Source organism: Plectropomus leopardus, chromosome 20 (genome assembly GCF_026936395.1).
Source record: "Plectropomus leopardus strain MGB_pleo_1.0 chromosome 20, ASM2693639v1, whole genome shotgun sequence".
Classification (NCBI taxonomy): Eukaryota; Metazoa; Chordata; class Actinopteri; order Perciformes; family Serranidae; genus Plectropomus; species Plectropomus leopardus.
In genome coordinates, this window is record NC_142195.1 from 22,813,487 (window position 1) to 22,835,914 (window position 22,428).

At 39.0% G+C, this 22,428-nt stretch overlaps 1 protein-coding gene across 5 annotated transcripts in view; it reads left to right on the top strand.

Moving 5' to 3' along the window:
• rxraa (retinoid X receptor, alpha a) overlaps positions 1–22,428 on the top strand; it is a 245,212-nt gene that overhangs the window by 105,508 nt on the left and 117,276 nt on the right. The window contains exon 1 of one of the 5 annotated variants that reach the window (XM_042508877.2): positions 9,417–9,757. The exons of 3 other annotated variants lie outside the window; for them this stretch is intronic. In XM_042508877.2, coding sequence (XP_042364811.1) covers positions 9,730–9,757 — 28 coding nt within the window. In that variant the 5' untranslated portion in view covers positions 9,417–9,729. Of the gene's footprint in view, positions 1–9,416; positions 9,758–22,428 lie in introns of those variants that run through there. One more of the 5 variants, XM_042508879.2, reaches the window with a different exon arrangement.

Below are 22,428 nucleotides of genomic sequence, written 5' to 3' on the forward strand. Positions count from 1 at the left end.
AAATCACAGCGAGAGTGTGGCTCAGACACACACACCCACATACACATCCGAGCCCTATGCTCTCAGTTCGCAGGCAGATAATGTGTGAAGGAAGGGCGGTTCTCCAGTAGGCTGCTGACAAGATAGAGCTGTTCTGGCATGAAAGGTTTGGAAATAAGTTTTTTTTGTTTGTTTTTTTTTTTCATTCCACTTGCTTGACTTTTAAAACTTTGAAATTCAAAAGATTGTGATGTGCTGAGTAGGTAGGAACGACTTCTTTTGAAAGACATTCTCTGATTTTTTTTTTTTTTCTTTTTAAACCCATGGTCATTCATTAAAAAAAAAAATAAAATAAAATACAAAGAGGTACCCAGAATAAGCCTGTGTTTTCTGAGGTCACACAGTTTTTAGTATGATTGATATGAATTTTTTATTTTTTTTTCCATGTACCTGGATCTGGACCTACATCAAAATACACATAACAGCAGTGAATCATACTAATTGGCATGTGGTCGTCATGATTTTTGGAAAGTACCAAAATCCTGTCTGGAACAATCAGGATGATTTATGCAAAATTTGTCAAAATCAGTCTCATGAACGCCGACAAGCTATTTAAATTCACATATTGGCAAAATCCTTTAACTTTTGCTTGAACGCCTTTGGTTGAAATGTGCATGTGGCATCAGATTTGTATGCAATTGTACAATGTTTCTGAGATGTATGGTAGTTTATGTGAAATATATCACAAACCAGAAAATTTCAACCATGAATCAAAGAAAAACATGCAAAGGACATATTTGCTTCTTTTTTCTTATTGACAGTTAACATGATGACGGCAATTGTCCCCTTACCTTAACTACATTTTTGTTATTGTTCCCATGACAGTATTTATTTAAGCCGTGTCTACACATATACACATATTTATTGAAAATTAATATTTTTATTATTTATTTATTTTACCCCTCTTTAAACAAAAATATCTGCCCACGACATTTTACAAAATGCGTCTGTCTACACTAGAGTGTGAAAACAACTTCAGTCACTTGCTATTGTTCGCTAGCTTCCTCAGTCTCCCCTCATCACAAAGATATTGAAGTGTACAGTCTTATGTTACTGTTAAAAAAACAGCTACAGGAGCTGCCATCCCCATTGATTCCCCTTCAATCTAAGGACAAAGGAGTTCAAAGATACAAGTGATGCTCTAGATATGTGGATGTTTTCCTTCCACTTATCAATTCGACAACAATCCCATACCTGAGTTGGAGTTGATACCATTGGGTGAAGCAGACTGCTCCATTTGTTTGTGAAGTAGTACAGCAATACTAAGCTTAAGTGGAAAGTAGTCATTAGACAGATAAGTGCTAACAAAATGTAAACAAACTGGTAAGGTACAAAAACATCTGTATATATGTAGGCAAGCCCTTAGCTAAAACCAATATGTCTTCCTAAACCTTGCCAAGATGGGGGTTTTTTTTGCCAAAAAACTTAACCAAACCTTAACCAAAGTATTGTGGCATCATCATATCTCTTTCTTAACTGTAACTGACAGTTTTAGAAAAACACTGAAAAGTGTGCTGCTAATAGAGGTGTCAGATCGGGAAATGCTTGTCGTGTTGTTGTAGAGAGCAAACAGTGCATTTTATTGTTCAATTAGGAGGACATGTTTTTGCCAAATTAAGTCAAAATGGCAGCAAGTCACGAGTCAAGATTAAGGAGTGTTATAAATGCTCACATTGTTGCACCATCTGCGCAAAAAACAAATAGCTTTTTCTTCAGGGCAATGGACAAACGTGCCATCAAAGTTGCTGGAAATATGCCAAGTATTTTTTGATTTCCTGCTATCTAAGAGACAAACAATCATCTGAGGGCTGTGAAAGATGGTAAATGTCTAATTGGTTCCAATACGAGGGCCTGTGAGGAGGAGTTAATAGAGACAAATGGCATCACTTTGACTCTCTGCATCCCTTGGGCTAACTGCGCCTTGCACACTCGCACATTAATGTCTGACCCTGATATTTCCACAGGCCTCCTTTCAAGTACAGGAAAAATGACTTTGATTTCAACAAAAGAAAAACGTATTATCTTCATTACGTCCGCCATAAGTGACTCACAGAGGTTTATTATTAGCTACGCTCTTGCGTGCATGTGTGTGCGACTGTCACTGCTGGTCTTTAGGTGTCCTGTTACTCCACTTCACTCTAATGCTCCTCTCAGTGAAATCACTCTCAGTCTCTTTCAAGCACCATTGAGTCAGTTTCCCTCACAGGCGGTCTGAGAGGTTGCTTAACATGCAGCGTGTGTGCATGTTAGCGAGCACACGTGTGGAAACACAACATCCCTAGCCCAAACCAAGCTGGTATCTGTTCATCAGAGCTTAATGGTTTCAGCAGATGGGGTGGTCTCTTGTCATATTTTGACTGCTGTGCCCACATGGACTCTGGCCTGGTTAGACCATCCATCCTTGCGGCGGCTGTGAGGCCCCCTCGCTGAACGTGCGCTGTGCCCTGTGTGTACACAAGATCTCTGGCCTCGGTAGGGAATGTTTACCCAGCTGAAGTCCAACAGTGTTCTGCGCTCTCAGCTGTACTGTACTGACTGGAGAGGAAGTCACTTAGGACACATCTATTGACCAGTGTCAGATATGTCCTGGCCTCTCTGAGGTTTTGTAGCTGTATGAAAGGTCTTAATTTGTCATTTAAAAAAAAAAAAAAGGTATCATTTCTGCTTTGAGGTCGATATATTTTTGTATTTTCTACCTTTATTTGTTGTAGGGTTTGTTTTTTTTATAATTATTATTTGGGTTCTTTTTTGAGTAATGCTTCCTAATCTTAGTGCATGTTACACTTGTGCATTTCACACGTATCATATCAATATTTCTTAAGTGACATTTAAGCTAACTTTGAGGTGGAGGGAAGCCAAGGATAGCATGATGGCTAGGTGAGATTCCTGTCAAGTTTCAGACCACAGTTTGAGACTAACAAACAGTAAAAGCAGTTATTTTTAGTAACCCATCACTGTGTTTTCAGTGGCTTTTCAGCAACTTAATTTGGGTGTTTCTCTGCAACCTTTTGCTGTTTTTCCTGCAGCTATTAACCCTTTGAAAGCAGGATCAGCAACAATGCCACACAAAGCATCTCAGCTTTGCATGGGAAAACTGCAAGCCAAAAAAAATGCTAAAATGTAAATCTAGTAAGTGATACTTAACACTTAAACTGGTTGTTGCCAGCACATTTTGACCACAAATATTTGCACAGAAGTGTTTAACATTCGGCACACAATGTGGAAAAACAATAGAACTGGTAGTTCTACTGTCATTTCATAACAGACCTAGATAAACAGCTGTGTGAACGAGGGCTCAGGATAAGACAGATCTTATGAAATGTGCTGTAGACCTACTTAAAGTCAAGTCTGTGGAGAGACAGATTGCATGTAATGGTATTGCAGGAATTTGATAATAAAAACTGTGATTGGGCATGTGCATACAGTGACACTGGAGAGATGTTTGTTAAAAACAGAAAGGGAGAAAGGACATTCTGAAGGTGACATTTTATTTATTTTTGACTTATGCTAATGGAAAACAGTTCTATCACAATCTCTTGAATTCATATTTTTCTAAAAATCTTGGTCTAAAATAATCAAAAGTCATCATCGTTTGAAAACAAAACTGAACCAAATTCATCCCAAACTCAATAAACTGTATGAATTTTATTCCACTCTTAACTTTCCAACATAAGCTTACATCGGCTGTCCTCTTTCAACTCTGGACCAAAATAAAAAAATATTATTTGACTACACCTTCAACCCTTTGCACAGTCATAATTCAGCCTCTCAATCTGTCGGCTCTGGCTGCACAGTAGCTCCATCATGGAGCAATAATGCTGGACTCAATCGTAGGTAAGAAGATGATGCTCTGCAGGGACGGTGATTCTCCCCTCCGCGATAAAAGCAGCCTCTGCCGTGCTCTGATGAGATTTATCGCCGTGTCTGTTTAAATGTAGCCAATTTCACTTTAATACCATAGTAAAGAATGATGCATGCCTGGGCGTCAGATGTTCCCATTGAATGAGTCTCGTCTGCCAGTGGCAGCATTCAAAACCCAGCAGATACAGCTGATGTAATGTTCAATATTGATAACAGCCCTGAGCGAAATGGGCTCTGATCATTTAGGAAAATATTGTGCGTTTTTTTTTGCTTCTTCTTCTTTTTAAGCTACCGTTCCCTGGCCCTGTGCCTGGATTCATGTCATCCATCAGTTGGATTTGATGGGCAGATATCCACAAGGCTCTTATCACCTCCGATGAAATGAACTCTATCTGTGAAAACAGAGCGGAGCGAAGTGGTGCTGTGCATATCAGCTGAAATGTGCTTCACGGGCGCTTCTTTGGAAAGCAGGAATTGTTTTTGAGATCTTTATTTAATAGTATATGTTTTCATTTTTACTGGAATAAGAAAAAATGCCAGAAGCCCTAAAAGAAAGATATTGTTAAAACATGGCTAATGTCATTGCAATGTGTTTTAGTGGATCATACCCGGGGCTTGGCATGTTTTAGCCCATTAAATACAAATCACTCTAAATTATTCTAAGATTTGAATGTATTTTTTCTACGATTGCACAACAAGACTCTGCTATGTGATTTTAACTCTGTGCAGAAATGCAAAGGCAAACATTTTGTTTCATTAGGGGAAGACATGTAAGAAACAGAGTTTGGTCATCCTCCAAAAGAGAAATTTGAATATCAACAATTAATTTTCTCAAGTCTGTTTTTTTTCATCAGTTTGTGCATTTTCTGCATCAATTTATGGTGTAAATTCAATTAACCCTTTAAAACCTAGGTAAATTGGCTGAATTTCTTTTAAAATTGGTAAAAAGCAGTAAGCAACTTTATAAAATTTCTAAACTTTATAAAAAGTGCAAGAAAATTACCTAAAAATAAGAAGAAAAAAAGTTTAAAATAATAATGTTATTATTAAAAAAGAAAATAATAATATTAAACACATTTCTATTTTCCCTCAAGCTTTCAGAAGAAATCAAGTCAATTTGCTCAGTGTTAAAAGGGTTAAATATGGCAAAGTAAAACTAACTAAAGCAAATATTTAGGGTAATGTGTCCCCTGCGTTCCCCCCAACATTTACACCAATGCAAAAATTAAATGGAAATCAATAGCTGTCTAGAAAAGATGGGAAAATACATCCAAAAATCTAAAAGTGTTCAACATGCATTTGAGAGTGGTCAGCAAAAACGTTTCTGTGATTTGTATTTAATGCACTAAAAGCACAGACATAGGTATGTTGCTTTTACCGTTTTTCTTAGTTTTCAGACAAAATAGCCATCTTTATGACCATGTGTCTTCTTCTGCGTGTGCGGCCGTCCCTCTTCCTGCCTCTGTGAGCGTCTCCAGCGTTCAGTGTGTCAGCTCTTGTTGATTTCCGCAGGGGAAGTTGCCTCAGTGCTATCCTCAGACAAAGCCCTGACCCTGGGGTTAAGGAATGTGAACCCGGGGCTGTGACGATCAAGACTTTCCCTCGGGGCGAACAATGCTGAACACCTCAGCAAACGCCCTAATGATCTCACACACTTTTTGTATTGTTCGTAGCACACCTTCTTCCTCAGACCTCAATCGTGTCCACAATTAAGTGGAATAAAAAAATTTAAAAACAGAGAAATGTCAGGTATTTCCTCTAAATAAAACACAAATCAACTATGTGTCTTGCTTTAAGCAGTTTCCTTCATTTCAATTTTGGCTTAATATGGTATTTAAAAAGTTATATTCCAGTAGTGCTTAAGCAATAAGTCAGTTAACCCTTTGAAATCTGTGCAAATTGATCTGATTTCTTTCAAAAACACTGGAAGAGGGCTGTAAGCAATGAACAAAGAAATGACCTAAAAATGATCAAGAAATTAGTAAAAAAAAAAAAAAAAACGTATTAGAAAATTACCTGAAAATTAGTTGTTTTTTTATTAAAAAAAATAAAAAACAAGGAAATTACCTTAAAAAATTCTTAAAATTCTTAGAATTTTGTAACATATTTTTAAAAATGTAAATAGGATAATTATTTATTATAAATCTACTAGTTTCTTGCAATTATGGAACATTTTGTTGCTTATTTCCTTTTTTCCCCATAGTTTTGAAAGAAATTGCACCAATTCGTGGCCATTTCAGCATGTCACTCTAGGTTTCATAAGGTCGATCTACAACATTTTGGGAATCAAGTCATTTAGGAAGCAAGAAAGTCTTTTTTTTCTGAATCCAAATTCTCAAATTAGTGGTTTTCCTCCTTTTTATACATTTGTAAATTGAGTACCTTTGAGTTTTGTGCCAGTAGTTGGACTCAACAAGCTATTTTAAGACATCACCTAGACTGAATAGTAATGAGCATCTTTCGCTATTGAAAAATTGATTGCAGTGTATATTTATCCGTACATTCCTCAGGACAGGACACCATTGTCATTGCCACTGAAAAGAGGCCATAATCGCTTTTACGGATGAGCTTGTCGTGAATGGTCAAAGTACAAAGGAGACCAAAAGGCCCTTGTCTCATTTATCACCCACTTTAAGAGAGGGAGAAAGAGGAGGAGGCTGGCTGTCAAAGCAAACCATAGCGGAGTGTATCGTAACGGTGGTCTCCCATCCCCTGAGGCCCAAACACATTGCTTAAAATGGAGAAAAAACAAAAGAAAGAACTGAGCCAAGAGATATTGCAATTAAGAGTAAGACTCGAGCAGAGGTGTGAGGTGTTGAGCAGAACCAAAACAGCCTCCGGACAATTTATATGGATGGAGGTGAAGGGTCAGACCGCTATTAATCATGGCTCAGGATTAAATAGCTTGCTGTAGCGGGGCAGATGAGAGAATTCGGCTTGATCGAGGCGTTCAAAAAGGCCATGTTGTGTCTGTCTTCTATTACAGAGGGACAGCCCGAGGAAAAACAGCCAAACAGGACAGATAGGATGTCAAATCACTGTTCTTCCCTCACTTTAAGATCTGACAAGTTGATTTTACTTTAAAAAAAAAATGAGGAAACTGATTGCCTTGAAATATGTAAATATATAACTTTTAGTCTTAATTTATGTTTACTTCATATCTAATTGTTAAGATTGCTTGAAATTTAGTTATATTTACTTGATTTGTTGCAACTTAAAAATGACGTGTTAAACTAATTGAGAGATATTAGTAAATTTAGAGAATTACTTTCAAAAAAAGGGGGAAAAATGAACGGGGAAAAAATAGAAAAGTTAGGGAAAAACTATATGTATAAACTAAACTATACGTAAGATAAACTATTCAGATTTTACAGTTCTCTGTGTGTTACTGTGTGACAATTGATACCTGTTTACCTGATACTAAGATAGACGGACAAAAAGAGTGAGTGGAATAATCAGCCTCATTTTTTTTCTCTCCTCGCACATCTGTAACGCGCACACACACACACACACACACACACACACACAAACACACCTTGAAACAGTGCCCAGTCAGACTTAACTTTTTTTTTCTGCACAACTGCCTTTGATCTTTGATGTGCCATGCATTGCATTAATTATGTATCTCGCCTCAGTGCAAACGTGGCGAACACCTCCAAATGCTTAATAGGAGCAGGCTCATCACAGGGGCCTAGAGGATGGCTGCAGGAGGCGTATGCATACCCTCCACCGCTCCTATAATGCACAGCATAGGGGGATTTTTGCAGCATGTAAAGCAGCTGTGGTAATCTGCTTCAATCTGGGCCAAAGAAGTGACGTTTTTCACTGTCCTGACACGTGTCTCCCTCTGTGTGTGTTGCACACAAGACGGATGTGGCTTGAATTAGGCATTTTACTATCATGTCCAGAGCAGATACAGCAGCGAGAACAATGTCAGAGATAGAGATGTGCTCTAATGCAGTGAGAGTTATGCAAATTGAGTGTGCTGTAAAGCTACCCGAGGGGGGTTTTTATGTGAATCTGCCCCCAAACTTTTATGCATCTGCAATAAATTCATAGATCTTTTTTTTTGTGCCATGTTGGCAGATCACAGTGTGAGTTTAGTAAACGTTAGCAGATGCAGAGTGGGGACTTTTGAGATAGAACATTGATATTGTTATTGTGTAACTTTTGGCTTGCACAACTTTGTTGGTCTGGGTTTACTTTGTTGTTGTTCCACACAATGTAAAAACAATATCTCCTTTTTAGGAACACAGGACACAATGGGCTCCTGGGCACAGACTTGTAAAAGGCACCACCTCCACAGACTTTGTGGTGATTTTGCCTTTTTTAAAAAAGCTATTTAGTATGTCTTTATAGTCAGCGTCTTTTTCTGGTGATTTTGTGTCTTGTTTGTTTTGGTGCTTTTATTTAGTCAGTATTGAGTTAGTTACTGTGTGTCTCCGTTTTGTTTTGTGTTTTTTTTGTTGTTATTTGTGTGTCTTTGTGATTGTTTTGCTCCTTTTTGTAGTGGCTGTGTGGGTCCTTGACGTCATTGTGCATCTTTTATTGTTGTTTTGTATCTTTTTCTTGTCATTTTGTCTTTTTTTGTTGTGTTGACCCTGATTGTAGGTATTTTGTTTCTTTTTATTGTTTATTTATATTTTGGGGGTTTTGCCCCTGTTTTGTAGTAATTTTGTGTCTCTTTTTTGGTGTTTTGGCCCTTATCTTGTGTCTCCTTGAGCTGCTTCAGTGTTTTTTTGGTTATTTAGTCATTTTGTATATCTTTATGTTTGTTTTCCCTCTTTTGTGGTTATTTTTTGTCTTCTTGAAGTCATTTTGTGTCTCTTTGTAGTTCCTTTGTGTGTCTTTGTGATTGGTTTGCCCTTTTTGTATGCATTTTGTGTTTCTTTTGCTTCTTTCATTAGAAAATGGCAATGCTACTTGGAGACATGACAAAGACAAATTCTGTCAGTTTGTTATGAGAAAAGGTTTCCTACTTTTGAATCTGAATGCACAAAACAGGGACTTTTTGTTTTTCTGGCAACTTTTAAATAATTATTTAAGTTTGAGTTTCAAAACGACATAGCTTTAAGAGGAGGATTTGATAACTGATTCCGACTGGATAAATGCTGTAAAATTCCTACACTTCTGTGTTGGTAAGTGTGTTAATTTGATTTTTTTTTAAGTTGTAGCAGCTTCTATAGGGAGAGAGATAACCTAATTGCTTCAGCTGTGAGTAAAAGCAGTTGAAAGATCTATCTACTGAGCCAACAGCCCTGGTTCAACAGATGTGACCAGGTTAAAATAACAGGAGATAAGCAGTGGAAAGAATAAGTAGGCTGGCTGCTGCTCAGCTGAAGGGGCTCCGCATGATTAGGAAAACTTATATTTGGAGGAAACTACTTTTGAAATCTGTAATCAAATGCACTTTGAAATTAACAGCCCAAAAGAAAGACAAACACAAAGTTCACGATAAGGCTGCTGTGTATGTCTGTTGCGTCGCTGCAGCCCGGCCTACGTTGGTGGGAGTACCCCCTGCACAGGTCCCTTTTGCAGTGCAGATCCAGTAGTTGGAGTTGTTGTACACCGAGAGCGAGAGGGAGAGGAGAGGAGTGCGAGCGCAGCAGCTGAGTGAGCAGACAGAGGTAGAAACATTAGGTTATCTTCTGAGACTACCACACATCGACCTGTCACTTTTACTTCGTGCAAAGAGTCTATCCGAAGAGGACCACAGCAGCAGCAGCAGCAGCAGCGCCCTGGTCTGGTCTGGTCTGCTCGAGCAGCCGCCTGCGAAAAACTCCCAAACGCGGTCGTCTCAGCTGGCATGAGCTAACCTACCAGACAGACATGGAAACCAAACCGTTCTTGTCATTGGGTAAGTTTGTTATTGTAATGACTAAGCCTTGTTTTGTTGTAAATGTGAGGGGTTTTGATACGACTTTCATCGGCAGATAGTGTGTCCTCGCGCTGATTTTCTTTTTTTTCCCCGTGCCCCCTTCTTTCTTTTGACAGCGCGTGCAGCGAGTTGCCAAATGCATCAACATGTTTGGAGCTGTTGACGCGCTATTAGCGGACGCTGTGTTCTTTCGCTACTAATGACATAAAATGCAGTTTTTGTCGTCTGAATGTTGCATAGCTGGTGTTGCATTTGAGCTGTTGACATCTTTTGATACGGAGTGGCATCTCGCTTTGGATAAGGCGTGCGCACAGCTCGCGTGCGCTGCAGTTAAATATAGTTTTAACTTTGCTCGAAACTTTAATTTAAATGACGGTTACACATGGAAAAGTGCGAAGCGAGATGGAGCTTTGCACTTAAACGCGACAGTATGAGGACTACGTTTAAATATTTTTGCAGAAGCAGTTAAATGAAAATACATTTGCACGAGGAGTTGTTTTTTTTTTTTTTTTTTTAAAACTTTGTTAGTATTTGCTGTTTGTGTCAAGCTAGCTTGAAGTGTCGTGTGGAAGTTGTGTGCGTTTTCTTTAAGTCGGCTCACTATTTGATTCAAATTAAACGTGCCTTTTCAAGTTTTATGTTGTTTTTCACGTGACTTGTCTCACTTGCTTCCGTTTTACTTTGAATGTGCAGCAAGTGTTCCTAAGTGAACCCAAGCAGCATAAAAATTTGATTTAAACTTGGCTCTGTGCACAAAGTGTCTCTTTAGAACGCACTCAAGTAGAGATTAGTTTGGAAAAAAGTTGCACAGGTGTGGGATAACTGCACCGGGATCTTTGCACACTGTTGTCATGTCTTAGTTTTGAGCTGAGGCCAATATTTTTTGGATGAAAATGCTCATTTTATTAATGCAGGAATCAGAATGTTGAGGACACTTAGTTGATAGAACTCTATTTAGCACTTTTTGTGTTTTTATGGCAACTTTCACATACTGTACATTTTTCATGCTGTATTTCTCCAGAAAGTAAAGACTTGAAGGCAAAAGGGGGCATTTACACAGCAGTCATATTTTTAGATAGCAGCACAGGACGTGTTTGAGTTTCCAGAACAAGTTCAACAACAATTTGAATATATTTTTATGAGTGACTCTGTTTTCAAACGACTAATCTTAGGCCAAGTGTAATCTTCATTAAGGGGCCCTTTTAATTTCCACTTTAAACACACGCTGTCACACACCACCACACCACACTGTAAATTATTAATGCCGAGCTGCTACTGTGAGTTTGTCAAAGTGAACAGAGCAGACCCTTGTCCCCTGTAGCAGAGATACAGCACGGAGCTGTAGGCGAGCCCTGTTATTGTGTCTACTGCTCTTTCATGAGGGCGTCTTGTTACACCTCCGACACGAATCATCAGCTGCCTGGATGCACCGAGGAGATTCACGGGGACTTCTGAGACAACCGGGCCGCCTTTCTTCTGTTACAGGGCCCTGCTCGCTGACACTGTCGCCACAACGCCCTTTATGTGGCTTCCCAGAAATACTCTAAACCGCCAGCATTACACACACTGACAGACTGTTATTACAGGTGCACCGTATTGTGTGTCCACGCTGAAAGTGATTCAAGTTTCAGTGCACCTAAGTGTGTACCAGAGTAGCTCTTGCAGACACTTGACAGCACATACAAGTCTATCTGAAAGCCTCTCTGGTTGGTGTAAGGCTTAATTGTTTAAATGAGCAGGAACACTTTTCCAGAATCTCATCTTTTCCTCGACACATGCTGTATCAGCAGCTTTTTCATCGCCTGTAGTCCTAATCTGCGGGCCCTTATATCGCCATTTATATTTAAACTTGCTCCATCAAAGGTCCACTTGAGTGCTGATTGGTAGTTGGCCACTTCAAGGACAGCACTATCTGCAAAGTCCTTGAATGTATTGATTAGCCGCGTACTCAGTGTAATTATCTGTCGTGCTGCATTAGAAATTCTGACATGCAACTGTTTGAAATGACAGCGGGTACATTTTTACAATTATAGATTGGTTGTTGGCCGTGATGACGACACCTTCCTTTGGCACCGTGTGCTCTGTACTGTATGGTGATGTGCTGCCTGATTTCCACTCTCACACACCCCCCACACCACCCTCCATATCTGACACTAAGCTATGAAGACTGAAGGGATGACATTGAAAGGAGAAAGTGTCCTTTTGTCACAGTAATATGAGGTTGATCGTGACAGTCTGTCAGTGGAATAAACAGTGCGGCTGTGAAAGGAAAGGATAGTGTTTGAGTGTGAGGTGGAAAGCTGATTTTTTCCTACAAGTCAGTCAAATCTGAAGGTAATGATTTACTATGTGGTTGATTATTTGGCACTGAGGTATGTCTCTTAATTGAAGGTGATTGTTGCAAATGTATGGTTTCATTTAGAATTTTTTTTTTGCATATCCATGGAGAGAGGATAGTGTTGTTTGGATTATAAACCCTTTTAATTTGGGTGATATGGATCAAACTGAATCAACAACAATGTACAGTCATTATTTCTTCTTTTTTTTCATTATTTCTTATTAGTTGATTATTAAAACAGTCTATGTTCACCAGACTTTTGACTCAAAATGACAAACACAATTTTATAGGAACTTATTTGAAAATCAAAACCTTTTTTTCTACAATTTTGTCAAATTTGAATGATTAAACTTTTAGATATTTGCACATTAAACGTGTACTTTAAGACTCAGCAAAACTAGATTATTTTAAAGACAATTTATTCGACTAGTCTTAAAGCAATCCATGACAGAAGTCTTTATTTTTTACAAAGCTCTATGGAACAAAACTTTTGATAAATTACAATTAATTTACACTACTGAAAAGTCCCTACTGACTCTAAAGGCTGGTTACACCACTCACAGTGTGTGTTGTTTGTTCTGAATCCAGTGTAACTTAACTGTGTGGTATATACAGTTTTGGGGACTTTAAGGTACCCCCAGCAAAGACACTGACTCCTCATATCAATGAAGTTCATGGTCTTTGATGGGAAAGTGAGATTCATGATGGTGTGTGTGTGGGAGAGACTGACATTCCTTTTCTGGCAGTAACTCAGGAACAAAGGTAATACAGGGAGAGGGTGTGTGTCCGCCGGGGGGGGTTGTGTGTGTGTGTGTGTGTGTGTGTGTGTGTGTGGTGGGAGTGGGCTGGTGGAATTACACTGCCAAAAGCATTTGGCCAAGTTTGTCTTTTACGGCCGTCCAGTTTTGTGTTCCCGATGTGATGCTTTTGCTCCCCTTTTGAGAAAAGGGGCTGCAGCTGTCATTTTTATTGGAGGAGTTTTATAGCGAGACTTAATGGCTTAAAGTGACAGCCCCCCCACCCCCTCGTCTCTCTCGCAATCTCACCCATGAGGCCTTTTAGTCAAGCAAATCAAAGAAAATTTGCTTGCCTTCTATGTGCCCACTCTCCACTTTCCCACCCCTCACCCCTGCCAATATCCAAACCAAACTGTATGAGAGAAAAAAAATGATTTACACTCTAATTATGAGCACAGCGGGAGTGTGTGTTTTTTTGATTTACAGTAAACTGCGATGAAGTGTAGACCAGTATTTTTTCCCCCCTCTATATCTCTGCCGATCAGTATAAATCATTAAGCGTTGGCTTCAGATAAAACAGAGCATATTTTCGCCTGTCATGCTCTCTCCTCTGCAGCCCACACTTGTTTATGATCCAAACATATCAGAAACTGCTGTAGGGCTTTTCGATGCCCAAATTGTGGAGCGACTCCAAGGCTCGTTAATTATTTGTGTGAGGAGCTCCTTGCTCGCATGAGGTCCTTATTGATAACGGCCGCACTGAACTTTGCACCTCAAACCTTGACCTTTGCTCCTCGTATGCTCGATCATTTCAGGAATTTGCCTTTGGCGTTCAATCTGTTGTTTGAAGTGTTTAAAGACAGTAGCATGTAGTTTTTTATTTGTCTTTTTGTTTTAATTTCTTTCTGTCTACCTTTCTATTTCTTGCACTTTTTTATGTTTAGGGCCATCAGTAAAGATCATTTTCATTGTCAGTCAGTCTGTTGATAATGAAAATTATCTCTTTGTGTTTCCCAAAACATAAGTTGATGCTCTTAAAGGTCCTGTTTTCTCTGCAACTCAGAAGCTCTCAGTTAATTGTCATAGAGAAGTAAAGAAACCAGAAATGTAAGGAGCTGGAATCTGAGAAGTTTTACTTTTCTTTTCTTTTTTTTTTTTTTTTTTAAAATGACTTGAATAAAAATTAAACTGGTTGGAGATTAAGTGAAAATTTGACAATCTTTGTCAAGATTTCATTATTTGAAATTTATGGTAATTGGCACTGGTGTTGTGGCTAAGAATTAGTCTAAATTTAGTCTATAAAACATTCAAAAATGGCCTTCACAAATACTCAGAGCCCAAGGTGATATCTTCACATTGCTTATCTTCTGTCCAAACCCCAAAATATTCAGTTTTCAATCATATAAAATAGAACAGCTGCAAATCTGTACATTTTCAAAGCTAGAACCAGGGAATGTATAAACTTTTTCTTGATGAAAATGAAAACGAACGTGTCTTTTCAGCAATAATTTACACTCACAGTTTGGATTTGCAGAAGCTTGCTTGTTGCTGTGAGCGCTTTCACTGCTCAGCGCTGGAATCATCTGCGCACCATTAGTCTCAGGGTTTATTGCAGGTCCTCCGAGTGTCTGAATGGCTTTTCTGCGGGCTGGCAGTATTCAGGGTGCGTACAGCCACTCTTTTGAAGTGGAAACGTAGTCTCTGTGGGGATTTGACCAGATCACACTCATAATTCGCATTGAGATGAAGGTCGTTTTGCCCTACTCTAGCCGGATCGCTGTTCTCTGTGTTCTGTGTGCGTCGCTGTGCAAGCTATGAGAGACTGAGAAAGAAGAGCGACACTATAAGTATGAAAGAAAACGGCATATTGTGTTGTGAGATTAAAACCTTCCTAATAACCCAAAAGAAACAGTACAGAAGCAAACTATCTGCCTCACTCCTCACGTTGGCTTGTTTTCAGTAATAAACACGACTGCCGTCTCTTCTTCTGTGATTGCTGTAATGCATGAAAATATCTCGGCTGTTTGGCGGTTATGATGTATTTTGTAATGAAGTTATGCGCACATAGGCTTTGATGGGTATTCGCTGGAGAGGGATGACGAATCGAGAGAATCCTAGATATGCTATGCTCCTTCATGTCATTGTATTTCCTTATACTCACATTTTTTTCTCCATGCTAATTATAATTGGCCACATGAGAACCACAGATGTAAAAAAAATAAAATGCTGATTTATTTCATTTAATGTGTAGATCAATGCAGCAGACTTCTATTTTCTGCAACCATATGTTAGGCCACAGTAGTTAGATTAAACTACAGTGGATCATTGCTTTACATGTCGTAATAATATGTATCTGTTACACTAGTTGCGATCGCTGTGTAACATGATCAAAAGCTGCAATGATTTGTTTGATGTTTCCAGAGAAAGCAAAAGAATTAGATGATGGACTCCAACTGTGATATTGTTTTTAATAAAACTGTATACACAGTGCTCTCCCTGTCTGTTTCACATGCATACTGAAAACACTCCACGTGTGCCTGCGTGTATGTACGTGTAAACACTGGCGGCCGCAGCAGAAACAGAGCATGGTAATTAAGACTGTCACACTTGCTGCTCCATCACAGTTTCTTTTTGAGGTCATGGGGAACGAGAGGTGTCCCAGTGTGCCCCACGCCTTCCTCCCTCCCTCTTTCCCCTCCACCATTGCCGCCACCGCCACCGTTATGTTTGTCTGTCACCTTGCCAGATGCCAGGGGGGTGGGGCTTCCACGCACTGCTGGGCACAGGGCCACGGAAATCCCACAGCATGCAAAACACCTTGGTTATGTTCTGTGTGTGCCTGTGTGTGAGTGTGTGGGTGTTTGGGTGTAAGCAGAAGGCAGCAGTTTTGAGAGCGGAGGGTGAAGGTTATGTGTACTTCCACATGCACGCCAACAAATACATATCTTGATTTTATAGTTTGGCATATCGGATTTATGGCTGCCTACCGTTTTTAATGTTCATGATCAAATGCTGTAAGTACACGAGCTACCAGAACACTAAACTGTGATTTTTAAAATTGAAATTAACTGGGTTCCCACAGTCATGGAAAACCTGGAAAAGGGATTGAATTTCACAAGTACAAGTTTTGGAAAATAGTTTTTTTAAATAAATTAAATTATATAAATTCAACATAATGGTGAATTTATTTTCTGTAGCAGACAACGTAACGTAGCTTTAGTATGCGCCAACATGTGACAATGATCTGGTTATAATTTTGTTTAAATGTTCATCACAGAAGTTTCTTCATTTTCATGTTTTCTGTCTCTCTCTTCATGTGTGCTCACAATGCATGCCAAATCATTTTTAGGCACTTAAGCCTCAGTGGAGGGGAATACATTTAATGGCTGTAGGCTGTAGTCTTTCTTTTGCTGCCGATTTTTAAGAAAACATGCCTCCCAGAGCCAATTTTTATAGAAAATTTAAGAATTGTTGGCACTTTTCTTTCTTTTTTTTCCCTAAAAATGTATTTTTACAGAAAACCACGTTTGGAAGGCATGTTTTCTATAAAATGTTCAGCTTATTTATTTATTTTTTAAGAAAACAGGTTTGTAATGCATGTTTCCTTTTAAAAAAATCGCCAAAATTACGCAGTTTATCATAGCCAGAAACTATAAAAACAGAAATCATTGTTGACTTTTCAAATTTTCAGCCGTCCTTGAACACATCATTGGGGACGCTGAAAATATGTTTGAATAGACTTTGAATTTTACATGTTTTAAAAAAAGTGAGACAAGGTAAAAAAAAGTGAAAAACCAGTATGACTAAATCAATATAAAGAGTATCTCTACTAATGCTGTGGTCTGCACTGTTAAGTAGAAGGTTGTAGAAGGCAAATTTTGAATGTTTTTTTTATATATTTGAAGAAGAAAGAAGATTTAAAAACAAAATGATTTGCCAAAATATACTCAAACCTGGCTCAGGATATTCCCCATGTTTCTTTTGCTCAGTCAGGTAGAGGTTTGCACTGGCATGGAAGTTAGATCTGACCCCTGTGAGCCCACCTCACGCTGCCAAATCCCAACTCAGAGTTGAAATGTAGTTATTCCCCCTTCAGGGTGAAAGAGATATGCTTGCTTTGAACACACAGAGAGGCTTTTACACGCAGAAAAATAACTTATTTAGGACCAGCCGTAATTTAAATTAGACTTGAATAAGACACGGTGGCCTGTGGGCACCAAACAAAAGTAGCTTATAATAGCCAGTGACTCAGTTCTCTGAGGTTATGTTTTTACACTACACATATTTTCAGGCAGCCTGCAAATGTGATAAAAATATTTACCTATTAGCAGATAACAAGCTCACATTTGCTAGTTCTGGCTTGATGAACCTGGCATGATCATGAGGTCATAATGTTCCCAAAATTAACATATTTCCTTAGTGTGAGCTCCCTTTAAACAAACTTTTGCCTTTTTTTGTCCATTATCTTGTTATGCTAATGCAAGGCAAGGTGTGTGTATTTATATGAAATTAAAGTCTGTAGCTGTAAAATACAGGTTTCCCACAGTCGTGGAATTCCTGGGAAAATCATGGGATTTTTCAGTCATATTTTCCATGCCTGGAAAAGTCATGGAAATATTGATAAATCATGGAAAGTTTGGAAAAGTCATAGATTTTGTTGTGTGTAATGACATTTATATTGTCTGTGGATAACCCCAAAGAGACACAAAATGACCACCAGATATAGATAACAAAATGTAAAACGGCTGCTAAGAGATGGAAAACTACCACAAAGAGATGCAAAATAATCCAAAAGAGATGAGAGAGAACCACAGAGACGCGAAACAGCCACAAAAGAATAAAAAAAAACAACAACAAAGAGATGCAAATATGCTCAAATATGTGCCGATGCGTGTGATACATTTGTTTACCACCACAATAAAATGAATAGGGTTTGAATCTGCCATGTCTGAAAATTATGAGTAGGGCAAGATAAAAACATTTTTTTATGGGTCCATGGAAAAAATTTTAAATTTTGTTCATGCAAATTGGTGGGAACCCTGAAAATAGCATTAATGATGCAATAGTGTTGATTTATTCAACGAGTAATGCAATGCTCTCTTTAGATCACGTTCACTTACAAATATCAAATCTGTAGCTCCTCTTTTTCATAATTTTTAACACTTTTCCCCTTCATCCACTTCCTGCAGCGATTTTCTCCCCTACTTAAGAAACCCATAAGCTCTACAAAAGTCCTTTACCCTGCTTTAAACACTTCTTCACCTTAGGAGCTTTGGCTAAGATGCTTTGTGAATTGCTTTTTTTGGGATCTTATCTTAAATTTAGGTGAAAATATAGATTGCCTTTACCATTTGGACCAATCAGAGCAATAGAAAAGTTTGTGAATCCTGCTCGTCACCTCCACAATGTGAATGCCATTGCTACACTTGCTTGTTAAGAACAAATAACGTGCTTCTCCAGCTGTGTCAGAGCAACTGTTTCTCTTTACCTGGCAAATGTAATATTGCATGTAATGACGGCTACTTTCAGAGGGCTTGGAAGTGGTGATTCAAACAGTGAATTTCTCAGTTTTAGCTGTGTTAACTAGCTGCTATTAACAAATACAACCATAACTGCAGAAAATTGTTGCATTGCTGATAATAACACCTTAACAGAAGCCTCCATTTTTTCTCGTTCTTGTTTCTATAGTGACCGTTATGTTCAGCGTTCGTTTGCACAGGTTTTAAGCCCCATGTTTCATGCACACCAGGTTTTCAGATTTGCATTAGCTCCTGTCCTGCTGTGCAGTATCCCTGATTATCTGATTTCAGCAGAAATGTTAAAAAATAAAACTTGCAACTTTGTCTTGCAAGTTGCTCTTAGAGTTCTTGCTCGCCTCATTTTAGAGGTTTCAGTTATCCCTTCCTGGGAATCAGCCCTGCAGGGATTGAGGACAGTTGAAGCTGTTGAACCAGATACTAGCAAGACTATTTCCGGATCCTGTAAGTGCCAGCTGTCAAGACACAGGCATTAGAAAGTATTCTTCGACTTTCACACTCTTCTAACAATAAAACATCAGGATTCTGCTTCAGCTTTGGCAAAGTGGCCTTTTTAAACCAGTCTGTAAGATCAGAGGCTACGACTGCAATTATGATACACAGAAGATCCATTAGAGGAGTTACCAAACAGTCAGGATTACTGATGAGATGGAGGATACCGAGGGACGTTGGCAGATGCAAAAGTGTTGAACAGGTCAGCACAGAAATAGATACAAAGCACGTGCTTACTGAGTTGTAACTTTCACATTATTTTCAGAAATTACCATGCAAGAGAGAGAGAGTGAAAAAGAAAAGATAGCATTTGAGATAACAGGGTTCCTCTGTGGGTTTTTCCTCTGCCTGCAGTAGAGAACGAGTGATTAACTCTTTGTTGACGCCGGCAGGTCTAGCGCGTTCATACATCCGCCCAGACTTCGGCCCCTCGGCCTCAACACACAAACACACACACACCTGTATGTATGTGCGCACGCAGACATGTGCACATATACAGAACGTCTGCAGAGAAGTCTGGAGGGCTTTGCCACCTATGCTGAAACACCTTGCTGCGGCCGTCTGGTTTTTGGAATGTTCTCAACGGCAGGAAGGGTGTTGAGCGCAGAGGGGGAGGGGCTTTCTGTCTGGAAAACAACACTGGCAACTTGGAACGTAGAAGACAATCTAGAAGGCAATAAGCAACACAATGATGATCCAAAAATTAGCAAGAAATAAGCCAAAAAGTTACAAGAAAGTTACGTGAAATTAGCAATGACAACAATAAAATGTGAAAACAAAAGTAAAAGAGAAAAAAACAGGAAATTACCTGAAAAAGTGTTAGAATAAAATGATAAATATAAATAATAAAATAAATATTTCTGCAACCTAATTCTAAGTATATAAATAAAATAGTAATAGTTTTCATAGTTATTTGATCATTCTCTCTTTTTCATTTTCCTGTCGTTTTTAATAACAAAAAATAAATAAATCAAGCCAATTTGACCACATTTCAAAGGTTTAAATGCTAATGAAAGGAGACTAAATGCAGAAAAAGAAAAATAATGTGGACCCAGGTTTCAAAGGCTTAATAAGCACTGTAAACAATTAAAATGAAAATGAAAATTTCTAAATGATGGCGCTTAGGTGGCTTTTCCCTCCCTTCCTCTCCCCACAACATTCAATCTATTTGAGTTCATCGTTTAGTGCCCCTTAAGGGAAACTTGTTTTGCAGACAGGGTGTGCATTAAAATCACACAGTAGAGCCATGTAAAAGAAAACAATGAGGCCACATAATATTAGGCAACAATGAAACACATAATAAATTACTCCAATTAAACCCATCCTGGCCACAGTAATACCAGTCTTTTTTATTAACAGAGCACCACTGCTTAGTCGCTGAAAGTAAGAAGACTGAATGCAGAAAGCGCATTAACCAGAAACTGTGTTGAATTTCACAGAATGCTATAGAATGTGTTAACCTGCTTATTAGCCTGAGAAAACCCCTTGCATTGTGCCTACAAGGAAAATGTTCTCAGCATCATGTAAATGGATTATGCACATGGCTTTGTATCAGTGCTCCATGACAGTGTAATTTCTTCTCGACTCTACCATAATGAGTTTCGGCGCAGATGCAACCCTGCCTGTCTGCATAAATCTGTTGTTTCGGAGAAGAAAGTTGAGCAACCAGGTTTACAAGACAGACAGAGACAGGCAGGCGCGCAGGTGCTGGCCATGTCTTTGTCATCAGCGCTCTGCATACCAAAGTGCTGACAGTTGCCTGCGTGAACGGCTCTGACAAGTTCAAGTGTCACATTTAGGATGCTTTCTTCTGTTTCAGCTCAGAGTGAGAAACAGGAGAAGGGTGCAGATTAAACGGGACAGATCTGAGCATTGAGCTGTTGGCGGAACGGGACTGTTACTGGCAGGACTGTGTGCAGCTGTGTAGATTTATGTATTTGTGTGAGTGTGTGTAGTCATACACTCACTGTAAAAAGAAGCTGTTTGTTTTAACTTAAAACTGTATCTTTTAACTTAAGTTAGTGTCAGGGGTGTCTCAGAATTTTAAGTTGACTGATTTTGGAAGGACAAGTTGAATCATTACAAAATTAAATTGTTCTCTCAAATTCAGTCAACTTAAAAATTTAAGGCAGCAAAGACAGTGGACACTAACTTTTTAAATCAAAATGAACAGCTTCTTTGATAGGGCTGCAGCAATGCATTGTGCTTAGTATTAATTGTGCTTTTTTGTGTGTTTGTGTGTATTTCCAAAAATCAGTTCATAATTTAGTCCATTAACTCGTTGAAACCTCGTTGAAACGACGCTGTTTTCTTGTGCTGCGTTGAGTTGCCTTTCACAAGCTATATGACCCTCAAAACCTGAGCAAATTTGTTTCGATTTGTTCAATTTGCCAATTTGTTCTTTTTTGCTTATTGTCAGGTAATTTTCTTGTTTTTTTATTTTAATCCATCTATTTATTTATTTATTTATTACTAATTTGTCTTGTTAAGTCACTCATTGCTTTCTACCCATGTTTTTGAAAGAAGTCAAACCACTTTGCTCAGATTTTGTAAGGGTTAAATGTTAGAAAACATGAAAAAGGTTGGTTGCCTTGTGTGTTATTCAGTTGACAATGACGTAAAACGGACAAAAGATGCAAATCCTTTCAGAACGAGTAGGCATATTTGCATGTATTTGACTATCAGAAGGGACATGTGAGTATACCGTGGCATACATACAGTATGTGTCAGCATGTGCAAGCCTGCGCATGTATGCTTTGATGTGCCATGTGCATGTTTAGCCAGTGCTAAAACATGTATGTTCTGAACTGGTAGCGGCAGTGGTAGTGGTTTGGAGTCCCCGGCACGCTGATTCATGAAGCGGTGTATTTGGAGCAGTGCAGAGCGGAGCAGCTGAGAAGCAGCACGCTGTCTGGGAGAGGGAGGGTCAGGGGTTGTGACTGGGTCATGCTCTGTGGGAGAGGGGAGCAGCGTTTGTATGGAGGTGAGGAGAAGTGATAGAAAGGGGGGAAAACAAAATCATTGTGGACGCTTGCGAAAAAGGAAGCAGGAAGCATGTTGTTTTCGTATAGGTCTTGCCTCACTGTGTGCATGGCTTCTTTTTTTTTTCTCATCGCATCAGTGCAGCTATTGTTAGTAACAGAGTTAATTGTTAATTGATCCAAAGAGCGATAAAACAAGGCACCTAATCTCCCTCTCTCTGACACACACACTCTCACACACATGTGTGCTGTAGAGAATGAGAGTGGATGTTTATTACAGGATCCTAGTTGATGCTAAGGTGCCCTGGGGGCTATTAAAGCCCTCACTTAAAAGGCACTATCAGGGAACACTGATGTGGGCTGCTTGAAGGGGGGGGGCTGTAAGAGAAAGAGAGAGTGAAAGAAAAGAAAGAGAAGAAAGAGAGGTCCTTGTGAGCAGCAGAAGGAGGGAATAAATAGAGTGAGCACATCTGGATTGCCTCAGCAGAATATTTGTGCAACATCTGGAAAAATTCCCTGGAATTTAAGGGTCCCCTCCTTTCATTTCAGTTATTTTTTCTCCTTC